The sequence below is a fragment of the Cyclopterus lumpus genome, chromosome 16, assembly GCF_009769545.1.
Source record: "Cyclopterus lumpus isolate fCycLum1 chromosome 16, fCycLum1.pri, whole genome shotgun sequence".
In the NCBI taxonomy this organism is placed as follows: domain Eukaryota; kingdom Metazoa; phylum Chordata; class Actinopteri; order Perciformes; family Cyclopteridae; genus Cyclopterus; species Cyclopterus lumpus.
In genome coordinates, this window is record NC_046981.1 from 3,113,880 (window position 1) to 3,135,551 (window position 21,672).

A 21,672-nucleotide genomic window follows, 5' to 3' on the forward strand; every position below is an offset into this window, starting at 1 on the left:
GGCTGCGCCTAGATATCCTGTCCATGAAAATCACAAATGGGACCGGTGATAAAGAGCAGGCCTGGCGGAGGCCAACACCCACCGGAAAAGTGTCTGACTTAATGCCGAGAATGTGAACACAGCTCTTAGCTTGTTGCAACGACAATAAAAAAGCAATAGTACTGATGGCAAATATTTAATTTTTTAAAATACAGACAAAATAGACATTATAAAAAGACATCTGAAACACACGAACGTCTGTGACAGGAAAAGTGACTCCTCAAAAAATGGGCACTTGACTAACGGGATCACGTCTACACCGTGAGACCTCAGTCTTTAAATGTGTACTTTTTGATTTGTTCGACCGCTCGCTCTGGCACATTTAATCTCACCGCAGCAGTTTCTAAATAAGGAATTTGTGTCGGTTTACTAGTTTAATTAGTTATTGAGTCTCATCCTGGTGCCCAATCAATTGAATAGCCTGCACCGAAATGATTTCAACCAGTTACAAGTTCATACACAAGAAAACACATTAAAGCGGAGTCTTTTTAGAAAGTAAAAACCCATCACTGAATATTGATCAGGGGGTTACCGATAGTTGTGACGCACATGGCACCAGGTTGGAGGACTCGGCCAACTGTCTGTTGTGGCCCGAGAGTCAAACTCTTAAGAAAGTGATGACGTTCGTTTCTCTCGTTCTCCAACGTGGCGACGCCTCCCTTTTCTAAAAAAAAAAAAAAGGTCTGGACCAAAAGTTAGATGAGAAGATCGATGCCACTCTTACATCTGTCCGCCAAATATGAAACTATGGCCAGCAAGCGTTGGTAGCTTAGCTTAGCGTAAAGACTAGAAACAAAGGGAAACAGCCAGCCTGGGTCTCTAAAACAGTGACACAATCTGCCTCCCAGCACCTCTAAAGTTATTAGTTAATCGTTAACATGTAGGCCTCGTATGGATCTTCTCATTCAACTCTCGGCATGAAAGCCATTTAGCGTATTTCCTGAAATATTCATTATATGCACCCTGAAGAAGGAACCAACGACTGCTACCATTGACACAAAATCCACTGCTACAAATAGTTTGGATTGGCTGTTGCGGAGCTCAAAAACACATCTTTTATGTGCGACTGTACCCCCTAATACGCAGCTTTAATAACAAGACCTCCTTTGGCAACAAACGGTATTTAAGAGACACAAAGAACCTTTTGAAGGCCGTACATTGGTATTTTACACACAAGTTAGGTATTTACAAAAAACATGCTCAGTTAAGAGGAAGTCTACTTGCTTTGAAAAAGGTTTCCGCCATTTTATAACTGAATTAAGAATGAATGCTCTTCTATTATGTGAATTTTTGTGAAGAGATTACCTTGAGTGAATTCCATGGGGGGGACTACCCATCACCCCCGAGACCCAATTAATCTGAAAAATGATGTCTTTTGATAAAATTCTGCGTAATAATTACACAGTTGCACAGCGAGTCAATTATTTCAGGAGCGATGGGACATTTTTTAGGACTGTTGAGGTTTGGGAATGGCACCAATTCTGACTGGACACCAAGGTATATAGAGTAAAAATGTTTTTTAAAAAGCTTCTAAACATAATCCCCCCCCCCCTCTTAAAACACTGTTGGCTTCTAAGAAAAACTTCTTCAAGGAATACTTCACCCAAGAAGAGTATTGGTTATTAATTGGTTATAAAATCAGTAAGGGAGACTTTAATGGAGGCTGAAAGAAAAGGGGAACCAGGAAATGCTTTGTGAGCAATAGTTGGGTGAAGATGTTGATTTGCTTGGATACAAGACACTTGGATAATGCTTCATAACATTTTTCAGATGTTAAAATAATCTTTTTCCTCCGTCAAAGTCTGTTTTGCATTGATATGCCAATTAGATGGAAAACGTTCTCTGGGACCATATGGGCCGAAGGAGGTGAATTATTCCTTTAACACTTTGAAGTTTGCACAAATAAATTATATAAAAAGAAGAAGAAGTCAGCTTACGTCGAGTTTGCAAAGGGTATTGCTTCACAGTACGTGGACATCGTCGGTTGGTTCACGCCAGACAAATTGTACTTCAAGTCAAAAGAAAAATGATGATTCTTAAAAAAAATAAAAAGATTCTATAGAACAGAACCGATGCAACGATCTAAATGAAACCGCTCGGGGATCGCCGCTGGCCGACGGAGGTGGAGGAGGAGTAAAAAGCGGTGACTGATCAAAACCTTGTAAAACTGGAGGCCACACGGTGTTATCTGAGGTCTTTGGCGGCTTTGGGGACTTTGAGAACTTTGTAAATATCGTTGGCGAACACTGTGATGAAGTGGGGCGTGGAGCTCCTGGACATGTGAGTGCAGAAGGGAATTCTACCAGCATTCAGGGGGTCCTCAATGTCCCAAATCTCTGGCATGCTGCACCCGGGCCTGAGCGGAGAGAGAGAGAAAAAACAAAACATCAAAATGTGAAAGAAAAACTATGTCGTCCCCCCCCCCCCTTTCTGGGTGAGGGCACTCGTACCTGGTTCTCCTGGTGCACCACGAGTCCTCCAACACGAAGAAGTCCACTCCCAGCTTCATCAGGTTCCCCTGCACCGTCTCTCCAGACATGCGGCTGTACATGGAGTACACCAGCTTGGTCCTCTCCCTGCGAAGGCACACGAGTTTTGATATCTCAATATGGCATAAATGTTGTCTTTTTTAAAGACTGCATTGCAGGAAAGCGACCAGATTGTTCTAGTTGCTCCATTATTTGCTTTTATCCACGTAGTCATTATATCAACGTGATGATTAGCATTAATTTAGAAAAAAATTTTTAAATCCCTTTGGGTACAACGATACAATATTGTCGCAATATCGATTATTTGTTCTAAAATATAGAGATGATTGATTTTCTCTTTATCATCCAGCCCTAATTACAGAAACAATAATGTACAATAATACTAAGTGACGACATTAAAAAAAGATAGATAAAAAGATGGAAAGCTACATTTATACACGGGTAAGCAATAAAATATATACAAAAAATGTAATAGAATAATATTAAATTAAAGCAAACAATTAGTGCAAAGATGTAGCCAAACGCATACAAATCGATATCATAAATCAACCACAGAGTGATGTAAATCTTAATGCACTTTGAAACAACAAAAGAGATTCATGTCCCCGTAGATTGCTTCACGCTAATTAAAATGTCAAGACGAAATGTATTAATGTTGACGCTTTCATATTAATCTGACCTCAGACCAGCGTCTTCATAGTGGGGGTGGTTGACGATGGGCCGACCCGTGGAGAGCTTCACGCTGGCCATGGTGGGCATGGCCCCAGCAAACACAGCGTCTGAAGACAATGAAGAGAGGATGGAAAACACTTTTTTCCAACTCGTTGCCATGGAAGCGGGCCGGGCCTCCTCACTCACCAGGGCGGGTGTTGTCCTGGATCCAGCCCAGCAGCTCCTCCTGCGGCAGGTTGCTGAACTCTCCGATGATCGCCCACTGGGCCTGCAGGTTGGCCACGCCCTGGACGGCCATGATGGCCATGACGGCAAACACGGCGAGCTGGTGTTTGAACCTCTCCCCGATCCAGCCGAACAACTGCAGAACCACCAGTAATTTGAGTGGAAGAGGAACTTCTTGAAGAAAATGTAGTTTTTCTCTCGTGGAGGAAAGTCTTTAACAGCGTAACTACATAAAAATATCCGTTTAAAATCCAAGTTTCACGAGACTTGTGTCTCTATGACGTAGCTTTGCTGCTGTAAAACCCTCAATTACTTGAATTCACCGAGACCTTTTCCCCGTTTTGGGATTCTTTGAGACAAAACAACGTTTTCTTCAAGGTATTTGTGAGTAATTGATAGACTGATAACTGGTCATTTTGTGGGTGAAGTATTAAGAACCCGGGTTTAAACGTGGACCCCCGTGTGCATTCGTAGACCGACCTGCTTGGAGCAGATGAGCGACGCCATGATGCACATGTGCGGCGTCAGGAAGAGCTTCAGGCGCATGATGAGGACGGCGAGGACGGCGAACGCCACCAGCTGCAGGCTGTGGTACACCAGCTGCAGAGACACAAGCTCAGTCGGATCCAGAACGGGACAAGAGGGCGCAGACAAAGCCAGATGAAACTGTGAGGGATCTCTTTTGAGATAGAAGGAACCCGCTCGAGCAAACGGGACTTCAAAGTGGTCCAAAAAAAAACAACAAAAAAACCCTCCAGGGACTTTTAAAATGAGCCGATTCTCCCATTTGACGTCATTAACGAATCAAATATCTTTCTGTTCGGGTGGAGCTATTTGAAGACTTCTTTCAGAACTATATCATTTTAGACCGAAGTGTTTAACTACTAAAGTTATACATGGGTGAGCAATTTCTTTTCAGCAAAACGACGAGCAGTCAAACATGGGGATGAATGAAATGATCCGTCTGTACGTGTATGTGATAAATAAACAGCCTGAAAAAGCCTCATGACGGACTGTAAGAAGACGTTTGCATGAAGCTTTGGTCTCATTGAGACCCCCCCCCCCCCAACCCCCACCCCCCCAGAGGAGTGAGAAGAACTGGCTCACTGAGCCAGACAGCAATATTAAAGCAATTATCTGGGAAGCTTCCACACGGTTGCGGCCGCTGGATGAACGCACAAACCGTTTCTCCTCTTCCCCTGGGAGGGATATTACAGAAAATGGAGATGAAGCAAGTGAGAGCGAGCCGACAAAAGGAAGGCAGGGGGGGGGGGGGGGGGGGATTTCATAACAGAAGGGAAGGGGGGGGGGGGGGGGGGGGTCTTTCATTTCTTAGTAATGAGAAAAAGGGATGAAAACCCATTTATGGACCTGGAAACTGTGCAGACGTTTGCTGCACTGGAGGAATCTAATCAAATAAAAAAAAAAAAACGGATTAAGAAAAATTGCTGCAAAGAAAAAGAAGAAAGAAAAAAACAAACAAGGCAGAGGTGTTGTCGTGATGACAGTCAACAATAAAAGGAGGTGGTAAAAGAATTTTTTTCTCACCTCTCCCTTCGCTGCGATTTCAGACCTGCAACACAGAGGAGCACATAAACGCAGCATTATTCATCACGATTAATTCCCATTAAATATTATTACAAAAATCAAAAAAAAAAGGAGGCTTTCGAGGCCGCTCACCCTGCAGCTTCATCGGCGTCGTCCGGCCTGACGGACGCCTTGGCGCCGCCCCTCAGGAACCGGACCACGTCCTGGACGGTCTGAGGAAAAAGGGACCAAATGGTCGGACAACCGCCGGTGGGAGAAGGCAGCGTGCTCGTGTGTTGCTTTCACGCTCTTTGTCAGACAGACTTGTGTATTCTCAGCTCAGCGTGGGCCGGCCTAATGAGATTACACTGAACATGAAGAGCTGTGCCTCAAATGTCTTTTTTCCAGCTCGCCTCCCTTCTCAAAAGCATATGAATGTAAACACATGTAAATGACGACTAAGCGTCCCACGCAGAGCAAATAAAACCACTGCAGCTTTCTGAAAAGGGAAGAGAATAACCGGAATTAAATAAAACTATAAATAACAACCTCCTCCTATATATATATATTCAAGCCGTTCTCCTCATGCGGACATGTTTGTGGAGTCGGTTTCTCTTACAGAATTACCCAGAAACACTCAGATTGTGACACGGGTCTCATTCGCATATATTATTGTGCATTATTTGCCCTCCCAAGATGTGTTTTTTGAGTCAGCCGGTCCTTTTTTTATGTGGCTCTGGAAACAAGCTAGGAAAGGGAGTTATTTTACTAGAGCTTTATGAAGCTACAGTCTCCCTCTCGGCATTTATTAAAACACCTAAAAACTCATCTCCGTTAATCAAAATTACATATTTTAGAGGGTTTCGGACCTCTCTACACATTGGCCTCATTTAGTATGCACGCATCTGTGAATATGAACATTAGGCAGGCTGAAGCTGAAGCTTTGACCAGTAAACAGCATCAAGACCTCTATTAAAGTTGTGTGGCAAACTATAAAAAAAGAACTATTCAAAACAAAAAAAATGGCCGCTGCGAATCCAGATTTGGCAGGAACATTATGTGGACACGTTATGAAGGTCAAAACTCACACACACACACACACACACACACACAGATGTGTAATGTCCTCTTTGTGGAGGTAAACAACCCAAAGTGATGGTCTGAGGAGTGAACAAGAGGACTCACCCTCCCAGCGATGAGAGCGACCACCAGCATGTTGATGGGCAGCAGCAGCGTCCTGAGGTAACGTAGCGGCGTCTGAGGGAGAGACACACACGCGGGGATGTGACACACACACACACACACACACACACACACACACACACACACACACACACCTCACCTGCATGCACGGTCACAACATCCCAAAAACAGACTTTACCTCCAACTCCATGAAGTCAAATTCTGCAGCACACGTGTACATCAGAGTGTGGAAGTCCTTGTAGCTCGTGAACTTAGACTTGATGAGTCCGCTGATGTGAGCCTGCAACACAACACATAATTACACATGTTTTCTTTACATTTTGTATTATTTTAAACCCTCGAATTCCTGCATTTAAAATGTTAAATTATCAGCGTGACCTTTTCTGACCTTTAAATGACCTTTTAAACATTATTACATTTATTAATGAGGTCGTTAGCTTCACAAAGCGATAATAACTAACATGGTGTGTGTTGTGTGTATTGTTGTCGTATGAATTGATCCACTTTTCTTACGTTTTTTTAGTATTAAACTATTAAACATTTATTTATTTATTCATTAATTATAGATTTAGTTTTATACCCAACAGCCCCATAAATCACAAATAACACAAAAACATCTATTTTCTGAGTGATGATGTTATAAAATGAGACGATATTCATTCTAGGAACACGGAAACCCTTTTGAGTTATTCCCTTGATGTCAAATAAAAAGTGTAAACATTATTATATCGGTTGTAAAGATGGTTAACCCCCCCCCCCCCCCCCCCCCCCACATGGATGTCTAAAGGTAAAGTTGGTTTACATCATCCGAGGCACAGAGGACACTGGACAGCATGAACTTAAACAGGACTGTGGAGCCGACCCAAGCCAAACCCTGCATGACCTGGAGAGGGAGGGGGAGAGAGGGAGAGAGAGAGAGAGAGATGGAGGGGGGGGGGGGGGAGAGAGAGAGAGAAAGAGAGAGAGAGGGGGAGGCAGAGTGAGAGAGGGAGGGAGAGGGAGAAAGAGAGGAGAGAGAGAGGGGCAAAGAGAAGGAGGGATAGGGAGAGAAAGAGAGAAAGAGGGAGGGAGAGAGACATCTAGTCATTTCCAACTGTATAACTGTATTGATCATCCCAGTGAAGCGTAATCAATAGCTTTAACTTTAACAACATGAAGGTACGAGGACGTCGACGCACCCAGAGGACGACGCCCACTTTGAAGACTCGAGCAAATCGATCCTTCAACGCAATGATGGCCTGAAATCACAGAACAACGATGCATCTCCAAACAACAACAATTATATCGTCTTTTACTTTCGCCCTCTTTACTCAAACAAAAGCACTCGTCACTCCAGACACACGTTGGACCCGACGCGTCCCAGTACGGGCACTGGTTTGCACTGGTTTGCACTGGTTTGCACTGGTTTGCACTGGTTTGCACAACTCACCCAGATGGAGACGAGCGAGGAGGCGTAGAAGGACGTGAGCAGCATGGAGTTGCCGAACATCAGGACGAAGCAGACGGCGAGCGTGACCTGAAGATAATAATAACATAATAAGTCTCGTTTGAAATGTGACCGAATGCATTTTGGGATGTCAGCTTTTTATCCTTAAGTATAAATAATGTCAGACAAGGAGCTCCTTGCTGAGCTCAACTCACTGGTAAAAAATATGCATTTTAATATATTCTAGTTCTCTGCATTTATTATCAATTTCATGCGGATACATTTTCTAAAAATCAACTTTCGTTGATGTTTTTGTCCCAAGAAAATTACCTTTTAAAAACTAAAACTCCTAAATACTTCGTTCCTCGCGGAGGCAGTTTACATTTACATCGTTCTATACGTTTCCTGCCTCCGTGTGTATAGAAGACAATAAAAGTGTCACCTCTCATCTTAATGACTGACGGAGGAGTTTATAATCTAAGTATAAGGTACTTTAGATGCCCCGTAACAAGTGACACCGCCCAGCCTCTACGTGCACACGCTGTAGGTCACATAGAGGACACACGCGCATGGTTTTGTGTCTGCAACACACACACACACACACACACACACACACACACATTGCTTCCTCTGACACAAATCTCCAACATCTTGCTACAAAGGGCCTTCTCCTTATCTGTGGAGCACACAGGACCTGGCTGACAGGCTGGCATGCTGAGCGGATTAGGGAGAAAGAACGTGGACAAACGGCCTGAACAACACACACACACACACGCACGCACACGCACACACGTGTTGCCAACATATCCTCCTTATTTCACGCCTTTAAAAAGAAAAACGGTGCAGTCGCGTAGGCTGAAGAAAGTCATCCCGTCCTCGCGGCTCATGAAATCCTCCCGGGCCGAGATACACACACACACACACACACACACACACACACACACACACACACACACACACACACACACACACACACACACACACACACACACACACACACACACACACACACACACACACACACACACACACACACACACACACACACACACACACACACACACACACACACACACACACACACACACACACACACACACACACACACACACACAGGAAGCTAAAGCCACCTCAGATCCTCGACTCGGGCACACATTTTGTATTTTTTTAAAAAGGGCCTTTTCTTTTAGGGCCTTTTATGTGTGTCTCACCTGCAGAATTTGGTTAATTTAAATCTTTTCTTTCTGCATTTTTTTAATTTAAAAAAAAAATCCTTCTGTTGCATCTGTCTCGGTAGCTCAGGTGTATTTATTTGACCAGGATGCATTGGTTAGTTATCTACTGTACCATGTGAGTGACCAGGATGGATTGGTTATGTACTGTACCATGTGAGTGACCAGGATGGATTGGTTATGTACTGTACCATGTGAGTGACCAGGATGGATTGATTGGTTATGTACTGTACCATGTGAGTGACCAGGATGGATTGATTGGTTATCTACTGTACCATGTGAGTGATCAGGATGGATTGGTTATGTACTGTACCATGTGAGTGATCAGGATGGATTGGTTATGTACTGTACCATGTGAGTGACCAGGATGGATTGGTTATGTACTGTACCATGTGAGTGATCAGGATGGATTGGTTATGTACTGTACCATGTGAGTGACCAGGATGGATTGGTTATCTACTGTACCATGTGAGTGACCAGGATGGATTGGTTATGTACTGTACCATGTGAGTGACCAGGATGGATTGGTTATGTACTGTACCATGTGAGTGATCAGGATGGATTGGTTATGTACTGTACCATGTGAGTGACCAGGATGGATTGGTTATCTACTGTACCATGTGAGTGACCAGGATGGATTGGTTATCTACTGTACCATGTGAGTGACCAGGATGGATTGGTTATGTACTGTACCATGTGAGTGACCAGGATGGATTGGTTATGTACTGTACCATGTGAGTGATCAGGATGGATTGGTTATGTACTGTACCATGTGAGTGACCAGGATGGATTGGTTATGTACTGTACCATGTGAGTGACCAGGATGGATTGGTTATGTACTGTACCATGTGAGTGACCAGGATGGATTGCATCTTGCTGGCGGCGAGGTAACCCAGGATGTAGGACGCAAACAGAGAAGCCACCTAGACGGAAGAAAGAACGAATAGACAATCATAAAAATACAGAATATTTAACATAGATACAAAATTGATCTTTCACTAAGTCCCGCCCCTCGAACGCAGACTGGCCAATCATAGCGTAGCATCGGCCAGCTCCGATCAGGGTCCAACAACAATCCGGTTCTTCGTTTTTTTTTAGTTTTTTTTTAACCTCTCCTTATTCAGGTGACACATACAGGTATGTGATAATAAAGTGATTAGAGGAATCATAACACTACAGGGATTGATATCACCAAATAGGACAGTAAGTGTAATAATGCGACTGTGTGAGTCTAAAAGTCGTTAAATGACCCAGAAGAGTGTATTCTGCACATTTATTCTCCCGGACGGACACACACAGCATTTGTTTTGCGTGCGTCGAGACTCAATTAGCGAGCTTACGAGTGCAAAACAAAGAGGAAGCTGTTAAGTAACTCGTCTCGTGTTGGTATCAGCCGCGACCTGAGGGGGGCCGGGCTGCAGCAGCAACTCGGTGGTTCAAACTCCGGCTCGTCTGTCTGCCAGCCCCCCCCCTTGTTCCTGTCTTTAACTTGCACATCTCTCCTTATTCCACTCAAATATGCATATTCTCCTACTGTAATGCATGAGAGGTTTATGACATGAGGATGTAAACGGATGCATTCTGGGAATTTTATAATCTCTCTTTTCTTTTCAGCCTCTTTGTTCCTCTTTCCCATCCCGGCAAACGACTACAATCCCGTCACCTTCCCTGCCAGAGTCTCCATTTTCTCCCTAATCTCCTCTGCCCAGTCGCCGCCCCCCCCCCCTTTCTCCATTTACCTGAGTGAGCAGCACAAACTGGGCGAACTGCCAAGGCAGCATGAAGCACACATTGGAGACGCCCAGGGCGACCATGGCCGTCCTGCTCGGGTTCCGTGTCCTGGTGGGGGGGCGGAGAGGAAGAAATATAGCGGTGAGAAGAGCTGCGGCGGAGATAAGACGAGATGCATTGGTGCGACACACACACACACACACACACACACACACACACACACACACACACACACAGCTTTCACTCAGAGTCGGCCTACAAAGCCTCGCTTATGCACCGAGCCAACCTCGGAAAGTTCACTCTCTCCTTTTTTTTAATGCTGCCGGCAGAACGAGTCTCGGTTTACCGACTGCAGATACGACAACAATAGCTTTCGGTGTAGCAGACAGCGCAGTAATTACAACACAACCGGGCCTTTATTACTGCAACGTGTCAAGGAAGCTGCGGTTTGATCCCGTGTTACTACGTCTGTTGCTGCTCGAGTGAAAAAGAAGACCGATCCATGTCTTTTGTTGTTGTTATTCTCCCAACAAAAGAGTTCAGGCACCAAGATACAATTAGATTTGTGGAATCAATACCGACATAATGCGCTGGGATTTCCCTTTATGTGTTATGAGTGGATCACATGGGGGTTGGGGGGGGGGGGGGGCGTGACTACGCTACTGGCAGTGAGCCCTGTGTGTGCACCCACTGGTCTGGCACACGATGAAGTCGCCACGGCGGTAACAATCGAGATGTTTCTGTTAAACTTGGAAGCGATAGAACGGCCTCTTCATTCATCACTGTGAGGGAGGAGTCCCCAGGGGGCGGAGCCTCTACCACCTAGCGGGTGTGCACGGGCTGCTCTGCATGCAGCGACTGGAATGTGATTTTTTTTTTGATGAAGGCACTTCAGACCGAAAGCTAAACAATAAAGTGTACAGGATTAAAAATCATTTTAAAAACGTGATAACGTGGCCCACTGCGGTGTGTTTACCGTAGGATGTAGGTGAGGAGGAGCATCTGCAGGACCAAGAAGGGGTAGGCGAAGCTCTCCCTGAGAGGCGGAGTCCACATCACACGCGTGCTCTGACAACAACAACAACAACAACAACAAACGGATGGAATCACTTTGCAACAATCTTTCTCCGCACTCGGACCAAAGATCGTTTGTTCGGGAAGAACCTCCACTCTGCCAAACTTTTATTCACATATTAATAATTCCACTCCAACTTAATGGATTTTAAAACGGGATCTTTAGTAATTTAGATCGAGTGCCTCGTTAAAAACAAATGTTGTGTTAATGTGCCAGATGCATATCACATTAAATCAACACTGCATGTCTGCTGCTCAGAAGCTTTACTGTGTGCGCTGAGCATCTTTGGCACGCAGGATTAATCACGTTTTATCTGATCTCAAGTTGTATTCCCTGGCCATCTGTGGAATTTAAGTAAACAGAAGTTTCCAGACTCTGTATCAACGGACTTGGCTCGGGCCACCCCTACTTGTTTTGGTCCTACTTATTTAAAGAAAGGGATGAATAACTGTAGAGTAACAAACATGTAGCTCTCCTGGTCCCACGGAGACTTTGATAGTTTCGGGGCACTCACCTCTCCGTGGTTGAAGAAGAAACACACGGCGGTAACGACGCCGCCCAGTCGACTGCCGCTAGACGGGACGACAACAACATAAAATGGGAAAAATGAAAAGAGAGAGAGAGGTCACCTTCCACCTCTCGCTTCAAAACCGTCTTCTGTATTCTGGGTCTAACGTGTGTGACGGGAAGGAGGGGAGTTACCTGAGGTAGGCACCGTAGATGAAGAACAGGCTCATCATCGCGCCGTTCAGCAGGAACACAACGCTCACGTAGAAGTACGCCGGGTCGCCCAACCCTGATTACACACACACACACACACACACACACACACACATATTTATATCTGAGCCCATGGAGCAGGTCTCTGCAGAGCTCTCAGGCCGAGGGGGATCTACCCTTTTATTTTCAGCCAGTCCATTTGTGATTTCATACGGTGGTTAAACGCCATCATCATAAAGTTTCACGCAGCCCCCTCCCGCCGCATTTCCACTTGCTACCCCTCTACTATCTCTAATAAAAAAGGCACAAAAAAAAAAGGACATTGTGAGGTCGCAGGTTGTTTTTACAGGACAGACGACACTTTCTGTTTCCCCCGCAGTCTATAAAGATCACACAAAAAACCCTCAGCTTCGAATCCTTATGAGAACATGTGATATCTTTGACCAGCCAGAGTGTTGACTGCATATTCAAGAACATAATACACTGAATAAATAACGGGTTCCACTGTTTTGGGTTCAGAAACGTCCTTAGTAAGTGCTCGGGGGAGACAAAGTGGGTGGACACAAATGAACAAACAAAATCACTCAGAACAGATGGAGACGGCCGAATCCACGTGTCGGCTTGACGGCCAACAGGAAGCGCTCTCGCTCTCATGCAAGGCGGCTTGCGTCGGGGTTTGTGTAAACAGCCCCGCGTTCATCGACCCGGGAGGGGAGGGGGAGGGGTGGGCCTCACTCCGCTAACGAGACTGACAGAAGCACACAGATTGCAGCTCCGACAAACAGCTTGTTCACCGTCGGCTTGTTTACTCTTCTTTGTAAATACGAGACGGATCCGGTTGTGTGTGTACGAGGTTAAAAGTGGTTTTCTTTCCTTCAGGTGCGACTTTAACAACACTGGTGTTTTTCTGCCTTTTCGTGGAACTCCTCTATTTTTATTTTGTCTTTTTAAATGATATCAGTGCTGAAATATTACGTTTTTACTCAATCGACAAAGTGAACAGGCAATCGTTTCGCTGCTTTTTCCTTTTTTCCTTAAAAAGTTATTTATTAAAGAATTAGTTCCAACGTTATAGAAATAGCCTCATTATTAGCCGAGTCGTGGTTCAGATCGTGTCATGGGTTTTGAGTTACGGATCAAATCAGCAGGAATAAATAGGGAACAAATATAATTTTTAGAGATGCCCGATCACACTTTAAAAAAAAAATGTATTTCATGGTACAGTCAATAATTGTCTATGATCCATCTATAATCCATATAGCGCAGATCATTTTTGTTTGTTGTTTTGTTTTGCTGGTAAACAAGACTCCAGCTTATCTTTTTAAGTGAATAAAGAATTGTATTCTTATTCACTACAAAGACATCTTGGCATTAGCGGTTTTGAATACGTAGTAAAAGATGCTTCGAGCTGACCGTTAGGAAGTTAATCTATGAGTGATGCATACATACTCCCACTTGAATCTAGACGACTCGGGTTCTTTGATCAATTCCTTCTGTGTAATTTATACAGTTTTCTCTTGACTGCATCGGTCCACGAGGGAAGAAAACCATCAAAGTCTGAGTCATCCAGTCGATTCGGCACCAGAGTGTGTGAGTGCGTTTAATGTGAGCGTAGCTCCAGGTCGCTGCAGTGAAACTATCTGCCTGTGCGATGTCATCATTCAACCTGCTGCCTGCCTGCCTGTGTGTGTGTTTGTGTGTGTGTGTGTGTGTGTGTGTGTGTTTGCAAACGAGCATATCTCTCGCTGCAGCTCCGAGGGCGACAGTCCGTACCTTCACAGCTGTCCACAGGAGTGAGTCCCTCTCCTCGGTTGATGGACCAGCACATCTTTGTGGGAATGCCAACGTATCCCATCACACCCGTGTACATCCGGTACCAGCTGGCCAGGACCACCTGGGGACCAGAGACGGATGAGAATCAGCGCAAAGCCTCTTTTTACACAGCATGTCTGAAAGGCCTCTCTGTCCCAGAACCGTCCCATCTCCTGCACTGATTGGTCCAAACGGGTAACTCGTGTGCTTCCTGATACAACAGAGTCGTCTTATGAAGCGTAATACCCACCGACGGCCTTAAACCCTCTTAAGATTTGACGATGGGCACAAAGCACCAAACACAACGCGTCACTTCAGACATTACGCTAGAAGGATCGTGAAACGTCGATTTATTTATTCCCTTGAAACTGAAGAACGTCTTGCTGATAAGAGAGTTTAGTTTGGAGCAAAGATTCATTCATTCATTTCTTTCTAGAGATCGGTTGTGCCGTGAGATTTGAACTTTTCAACCATTTTAAAGTTTTCTCAACAAGTCTTTGTCCTCCTCCAACAAACAAACGGCAAAATATGACAACGGACGCTCTAAGCGTTGAATCTAGAATACATTTGATACAGCAGCCCGATCAATAGCACAGTAGGGAGCAACGTTTTTTGTTGAGCAGGCCAAAGGGGAACAAAGATACGGGGGGTGGGTCCATGATGAAGAGACAGCATGGGTTGTAGTTAAGGATTAACGGGGCTGAGCGGAAAGACTTCTGTAAGAAGTCGGGCGCAGATTCGAGAGATTTGCCGATTCCGCACCCTCTCGTGGGTGCTCTGCAATTCTCTGGATGCTTTCTTTTTGCAAAAGTACTGCAAATCATACGAACAGCGTGCCAAACATCCGCATCACCTCCGGGTAGAGGTTGAACCTCTTCAGCGTGTTGATGACCAGGGGGTACTCCGTCAGCCGATCGTTCATGACCACGTGGAGGCCGTCCAGGAAAGCCGGAGCGTCAATGATGGTCTTGTAGTAGGAATAGTACAGACCCTGGAACCAACAGAAGCAAGCACAAATTAATATACACACACACATAAGAAACCAGAAATCTAAATGAGGACGATGTCAGCGACTTGAGGAGCAAAAAAAAGAGAAACAGAGTCGCCTAAGGAGAGACCGAACAGAGCGATACAGAGAGGAGGAGACAGCAGACGCACACTAATTATAGCTTCAGAACATCACGAATCGTGATGAGTCGTACCAGCTCAGCACATGGCAACAGTTCACAGAACCATTTGGCATCACACAGCAGGTGTGTGTGTGTGTGGGGGGTGGGGGGATGAAAGCCTCACCTACTCCCGCTCGGCACGTTGAATATCAGACACTTTGACACCATTGCGTCGACCGCAAAATGGAAACCGACGAGAGAGCGGACGCGACAGGAACGAGGTCCGAATCACAAACGTCAGTTTTTGATTAAAAAGGGCAAGTTTAGCGTTGTTTGTGATGTTGCGGGAGGAAATACATGTCTCTCCTCTGAATGTGCAGAGAGGATATGGAGTCACAACGTGGTCCCAATGTGTCATACTGAAGCCTGACTCACTGAGGCCGACCTGCAGGTCAAAGTGCGCCTCCCTCAAACTTTGCTGTCAAACAGAAACACAGCGTTTGGGGAAATGTCAATGTCACCTTTTGTTTGGACAATAACTAAAATGGTGCACGCATTACAAAACTGCTGCGTTAGAATGACAGTAATCTGCCCGTTCTTTGCATTAGTAAAAGGAACGCGCCGATCCTTCTCGATTGGGATCTCTGGGCTTTGGGAATCGGCCGAGTACCGATCCGATACCAGCTGTAAGCCCCACTGTGTGAAAGTGACTGGCATCATTATTTTACCTGCGAGGCAACTTACACTTTGCTTTCGTTACGTTGTAAAATGAAATAAATCTGTCAATATAAATGTACTGAACTGTTATTTATTGAAATGATGGCATCCAACACCAGATCCATCTGTTTGAGTCTGTATTGGACAGATTTCAGTGCATCTCTCATAATTAAATCGATTGTTTAGTCCACAAAATGTGACCAAATAGTGACACGATGTCCTAGAAGCCAAAGTCCAAAACCTCAAAGTATAAAATCTGCCTGTACTCGGATGAATTTCAGATTCATATTTCTGTCACTGTGACCGACTGTTCTTTTAAATTAAACGTACCTCTCGTCGTGGCAAGCTATAATTTGCTGGGAAGATATGAAATGGAAATTTATGGAAAGGGGGGTCGACAAGCGGACAGCTCCCGTCCTGCAACACACACACACTCTGAATACACTCATCACATCACGGTCGCTGCCTCAGATTATCTTCTGCCTCACCGTTCTTAAATACTGTTTACGCAGCACATACTTGGTTGAACATGCGTTCTTTGTTCAATAAGCCGGTTGTGAGATGAGGGTCAAATAAGCAGCAGAACCCGCTGTTTACTGGGTGGAACCGTGAGTTGTTCTGCAACTATTCGGAGTAATTTATCCGGCAGGAAGCTCCAGGTTCTCAGATGTGAGAATGTGCTGCTTATCTTTGTTCTGTGTGATTGTTAATGTAATGCATTTGATTGGTTGCAGCCCTGCAGGATCACGATCTTCCTGAAACCTATGTGCAGTTGCATCATATCTCAAACTGTACAGACTCACATCAGGAAGAAAGAAAAAATAAATAGTGCATCCACTACTAAAAATAATAATAAATACATGTGATTACCATCTCCGTCCGGAAAGCCATTTCCTTCTCCAGGTTTGACAAGTGTGAGAAGTGCCTGTCATTCTCAAACAGCTGTGAGAGATGATGCCTGATCACAGTGTGTGAGGGGGGGGACATGTTAGCCTGCAGCCACAAGTAAAACAGTTATAAATGAGTAATAACATGCTGATGTTGTGCTGACTCACCAGTGGAGATACCCAGTCAGAGCAGCTGTGGATGAAGATGAAATTAAATACAAATAAATAAATGCTACTTACACTGACAGTTAAACTACAAGATATTAATAATAATAATAATAATAATAATAATTAATATCGTGCAAAACATTAGCTTAAACTTTTGCCAGAGGACCTGTTAGCACGCGCGCGGGACTCGAGCCGTCACGTGAGCAGAGAGGAACCGATTTCTGGGTGCGCTTTTTTTTTTTAACGTTAGCTAACATTTACGTGAGCTACCGTTAGCTAAACCAACTTTAATTCATGCTAGTAGTGAAGCTATGCAGCGGTTAGCTAAGGGGAGGGGGAGCATGGGTAAGCTAGCAGGCTAACGGTCCCAACTTACCGAGGAGGAGGGTGATCCCCAGCCTCGCGACCGCGGAGGGAGTCAGCCCGAGCTTGTGTCTGATGCCCGACAGCCCGTTCGCGTGAGAGCCGTTGGAAGCCTTGCCCTCTCCTCCTCTGCCCGGCCGACGAGCGGCACTTTTCCCCGGGGGCGAGACGAGCGGGCTCCGGTCGCGGTCCGCCTGGGTCGCGGGACTCTTCCCGGTCTGTTTTCGGTTTTTAGCCACCATAGTTTCTCTCAAACGAGGAGCCGATTTTGAGGGTTTTAAGGCAGCGAGGAGCCGTTGCCTTGAAAGAGAGAGAAAAACAACCCGATGGGTGTGAGCTAAGCAGCCCCACCGTCCCCTCGTATCTGATCCCGGATCTGCCCCCTTTACTACCTGAGCGACGCGTCTGTGGTTCTCTCTTCAGACGCTCTTGTGTCGCTTCGCCCCCTGCTGGCCGGTCGGCGCCATTACAAGGGGCTTCTGGCGGTAGCCGTGGCAACGCCAAGCAGCGGGTACCATACCGTTTTTTTTAATACTGTTTAAAAAAACACACACAAAAAACAACACAGGACAATGTGGCCATGTTACAAAATGTTCGTGGACATTTTTTAATAAATAATAAAAAATATATATATATATATTTTCAAATTCAACATGGCGGCTCCTATTATTCCGGTAATCTTTGACTCAATATATATAAATCCGACCACCAGAATTGTATTTGGAAGTGTAGAGAATGTATTATTTTAACAATTTTGAAGTACTATGTCATACTAGGCCTATATTACTACACTACGACACCTCGTATAATGTTTTTTATGATATCCTATGTGTTTTTAAAAAATGCGTTGATCAATAAAGAACATTAACACACAGTTGTAGAACAATAAATAGTATTAGGACAATAACATAATTAAATTACATTTTCAAACAAACAAAGGTATAACGTGTACACCTTTTGCTAAGCATATCTATAAAAAAAATACTAATTAAGTAAAAACATAATGCATTAACCAGAGAAGAAAAAGAAAGAATTACTATTTGACTATTTGAAAATGTTTTAAGGGTGAAAATGTGTCCTGTTGGTGTCATGCCAGTTCCACCAGTAGATGTCCCTAAAGGATCACAATATATCTGCACTCCAGAAACACAATCCAGCATCCAGATATAATATCTTTATTTAAAGGGTTCACATTGGCTTCCCACACAAACTTTCATATATATATATATTTTTTTTAATTCATTTTACTTGTCTTGTTCTGTTTCAACAAATTCACATTTTGTTGATAGCATCCAGTGCGGCTGCAGCCTTGTTACCAAGACATTCTGCAGATCCCCAGGCCAATGAAAGGAAGAGGGACAATTGTATTTTCATAGGATTCTGGCAGCTGGTTCCTTTCGAGCTGCCTCGGTTATCCATCCACAGAGACAGGAACATCAGGGAAGATGAGTTGATCTCCTTTGTTTAGCTTGGTGAAGAACAGAGATGGAGAAAGAGGAGAGGGAGGGGGGGGGGGGGGGGGGGGGGGGGGGGGGGGGGGGGGGCGGCTCTGTGGTGGTAACATCATGACAGCTTCCCTCAAACTCCACAAACAAACACCCGCGGGGGGGAATCTGCAGGCGGTGATGTGGTGGCGGTCTTGGGAGGCGACTGTGGGTGAGGGAAAACCCGGGAAGGTTTCGAGAGGCTTTTGGGAGACATGTGTGTTTGTTTTTCTCTGTCGGCACTCGGTACTGGGAGCCAAAAGCTGCATGAGAGAGACTTGAGAAGCACTGCAGGAAAAAGGGAGGAAGGAGAAGAACATGGAGGCAAAGCTGATATAATAATAATTTAATAATAATATTATAATAATGACAATATAATAATAACAATATAATAATAATAAAATAATAAAATAATAATATAATATAATAATAATAACAATAACAATATAATAATAATAATAATAAAATAATAATAATAATAATAAAAATATAATAATAATAGAAGTATCCTTTATTGACAAAACACAAACTGTAGTTCTCACTGCGTTGGTCCACGAGCTGTTATAATATATAACCTTATTCCATCAGGCTGCCTCCTCTGACAGGATGCTTATTGTTACAGCAACCTACAGCCGTTGTTGTTGTTGGAGCGTTGTGGAAACCCCTCCAGCACATGTGGCCATCGCATGGGGTGAAGCCCCTTCCCTGCGTGTCTCTCATCATCAACCCCAATTGGCAACCCAGCCCCTCGCCTCTCACGGCGGTATTTTCTCGAAACTCAGACGGGGTACAATAACTGAGGCTGAGTTGTCGTCGGGGGGGCTGTCAGAAACACAGAGGCGGTGAAGGACGAGCTATTGAAAACCGTTAGCTCGGCTCGGGATTACACTGAGGGGAGTTTGTTTTCACACCAGGCCGCATGGCAGAGGCACATGGCGGTGGGTGAGGCTGAGGGTGGGTACAGTCAATGTGTGTGTGTGGGGGGGGGGGGGGCCATGTTGTGGCTGACACCCGCCAACCAAGGTGTGTCCTACGAATTAAAAACAGCTGTGTCAAAATGTCCACTTAATGACTCATCAAACTACCAGATTGCTTTCAGATTTGTCCTTTTCTGACATATCAAAAAGGGCTTTTTCTCTTTGCTCCCAGATTAATGCAGATATTAGATATCGCTCCACTATTATTACAACTAGATACCTATTTGTAATAATACCACTGATATGTGGAGTTTAGAAGCCCTTCGCTGCAAAGGTACGGGTGTGTGTAGCCTGCCCTCGTTCTTCTGCTATCTTTGTGAGGACAAAAATGGAGTTTTAGGCTTCGAGATGAATGCCCTTTTACCTCTTCGGAGGGCTGCTGTTAGCTTATAGGTTCAGCTCATGGTCATCGTGAACACAGGAAGCTACGTTGTGTTTATGTTTAGACGGAACGAGCAGTGGGAGAAACTATTATAGCCGATAATGTTCTCATGATGTTCAAATCATTTTAAAGATTGTTTTTATTTTTCTTCTGCGAAAGTCTGGGTTTTAACCTTTAAGTATAGAGCGCTACAATCACGTGGCCTCGCACGCCACTCGCCGAGGGGGAAAACATTGTAATTTATTGTCTTGTGCACAAGAAATGGGTCTGAAATCGTCTCCACTGTCGTGTGTGTGACCCGACAATATGCACGTCCTCATAACGTATATCATAACACTATAGTGTGAAGATTTGAAGGTTCAAGGTTACGGGTATGGTTAGGGCAGGTCTCCAGGAAATGAATGTCAGTCAATGACTAAAGTGATGGAAACATGACGTGTGTGTGTGTGTGTGTGTGTGTGTGTAACAGACGGGGGGGGAGGGGGTTAATTCACGGGCCAACCGGCTCCCTGTGCTGCTGTGACATGTTTATCACGGGGCAGAAACACATGCTGTCAATGATCACTCGTTGTTTGAGTATCAGTTATCTCAACATTACGGCCCATTAGTATTCTCTGGAAGTCAATTCAATTAGCGCTCTCCAGGGGCCCCCGGGGCCACAACACCACATAAGTCAGGGCGGAGCGGCTGTCGCGAGCAGACCGTGTGTGTGTGTGTGTGTGTGTGTGTGTGAGGGAGGGTTTTATTCTGTATATTTAGAAAGCCTGTTAGATATATATCTTTAACACACGTCTAGCAGATTCAACCCTATTCCCCTAAAAAAATACCTTTCCATACAAACAAACTGCATTAAACTATAGTCCCCGGGCAGGTTTCAGAGCATGAACATCCCCGTTTAGAAACACACTGTAGGATAAATACACAATTACACGACAACAACACACAGATTTGGTTCTCCTGGGTCTCCTGGCTGAAAGTCGTAGAACTCACATTCTGTATTCCAGTCAAATAAAACAAGTCTTGTGGCTGCAGGTGCAGTTTATTCTCTCCAGCTGTGTGTGTGTGTGTGTGTGTGTGCAGTTATCAGTCTTTAAGTTAGTTGATTGCTTCTGAATAAACACACAGGTGCACAGGTGAGTCCTTGTGAGTGTGAAGGAGACATAAAGTCTGCGTGTCTGCCCTGTGAGTATTTCTGCGTGCATGAATATGTGCGATATGATGTCAATTTGACATTTTTCAGATGTTTTTGTCCTCAACCCTCAGGGCAGGTGCTTGCATCCGTACTCCCCCCCCCCCCCCCCCCCCCCTGGTCATCGTCATGGTAACACCTGTTTTTTTTTTTTAGGTGGACAGAACGATGGCCTCGTCTTAATCCCGGTAACACAGCTGCCCGGATTACCGGCGCACCTTGACCTCGGGCGTTTTGAATCCCTC

General features: G+C 44.8%; 1 protein-coding gene across 2 annotated transcripts; it reads right to left on the reverse strand.

Annotated features, from left to right (window-relative positions):
• Window positions 1–159: 159 nt before the first annotated feature.
• dpy19l1l (dpy-19-like 1, like (H. sapiens)) lies at window positions 160–17,828 on the reverse strand. Of its 2 annotated transcripts, XM_034554086.1 has the most exons (22): window positions 17,409–17,828; window positions 17,033–17,057; window positions 16,848–16,935; window positions 15,005–15,142; window positions 14,113–14,233; window positions 12,322–12,415; window positions 12,134–12,191; window positions 11,521–11,612; window positions 10,553–10,652; window positions 9,659–9,736; window positions 7,585–7,671; window positions 7,334–7,393; window positions 6,958–7,038; window positions 6,334–6,435; window positions 6,138–6,209; window positions 5,106–5,185; window positions 4,974–4,998; window positions 3,906–4,025; window positions 3,387–3,561; window positions 3,208–3,307; window positions 2,490–2,615; window positions 160–2,395 (listed from the first exon to the last, which is right to left on the reverse strand). In XM_034554086.1, the coding sequence occupies exons 1-22, from the start codon at window positions 17,635–17,637 to the stop codon at window positions 2,224–2,226; spliced, it is 2,223 nt and encodes a 740-aa protein (XP_034409977.1). In that variant the 5' UTR covers window positions 17,638–17,828; the 3' UTR covers window positions 160–2,223. The 2 variants fall into 2 exon arrangements, with proteins under 2 accessions (XP_034409977.1, XP_034409979.1); XM_034554088.1 differs by lacking the exon at window positions 7,334–7,393 and having other exon boundaries at window positions 17,409–17,799.
• Window positions 17,829–21,672: the final 3,844 nt, after the last annotated feature.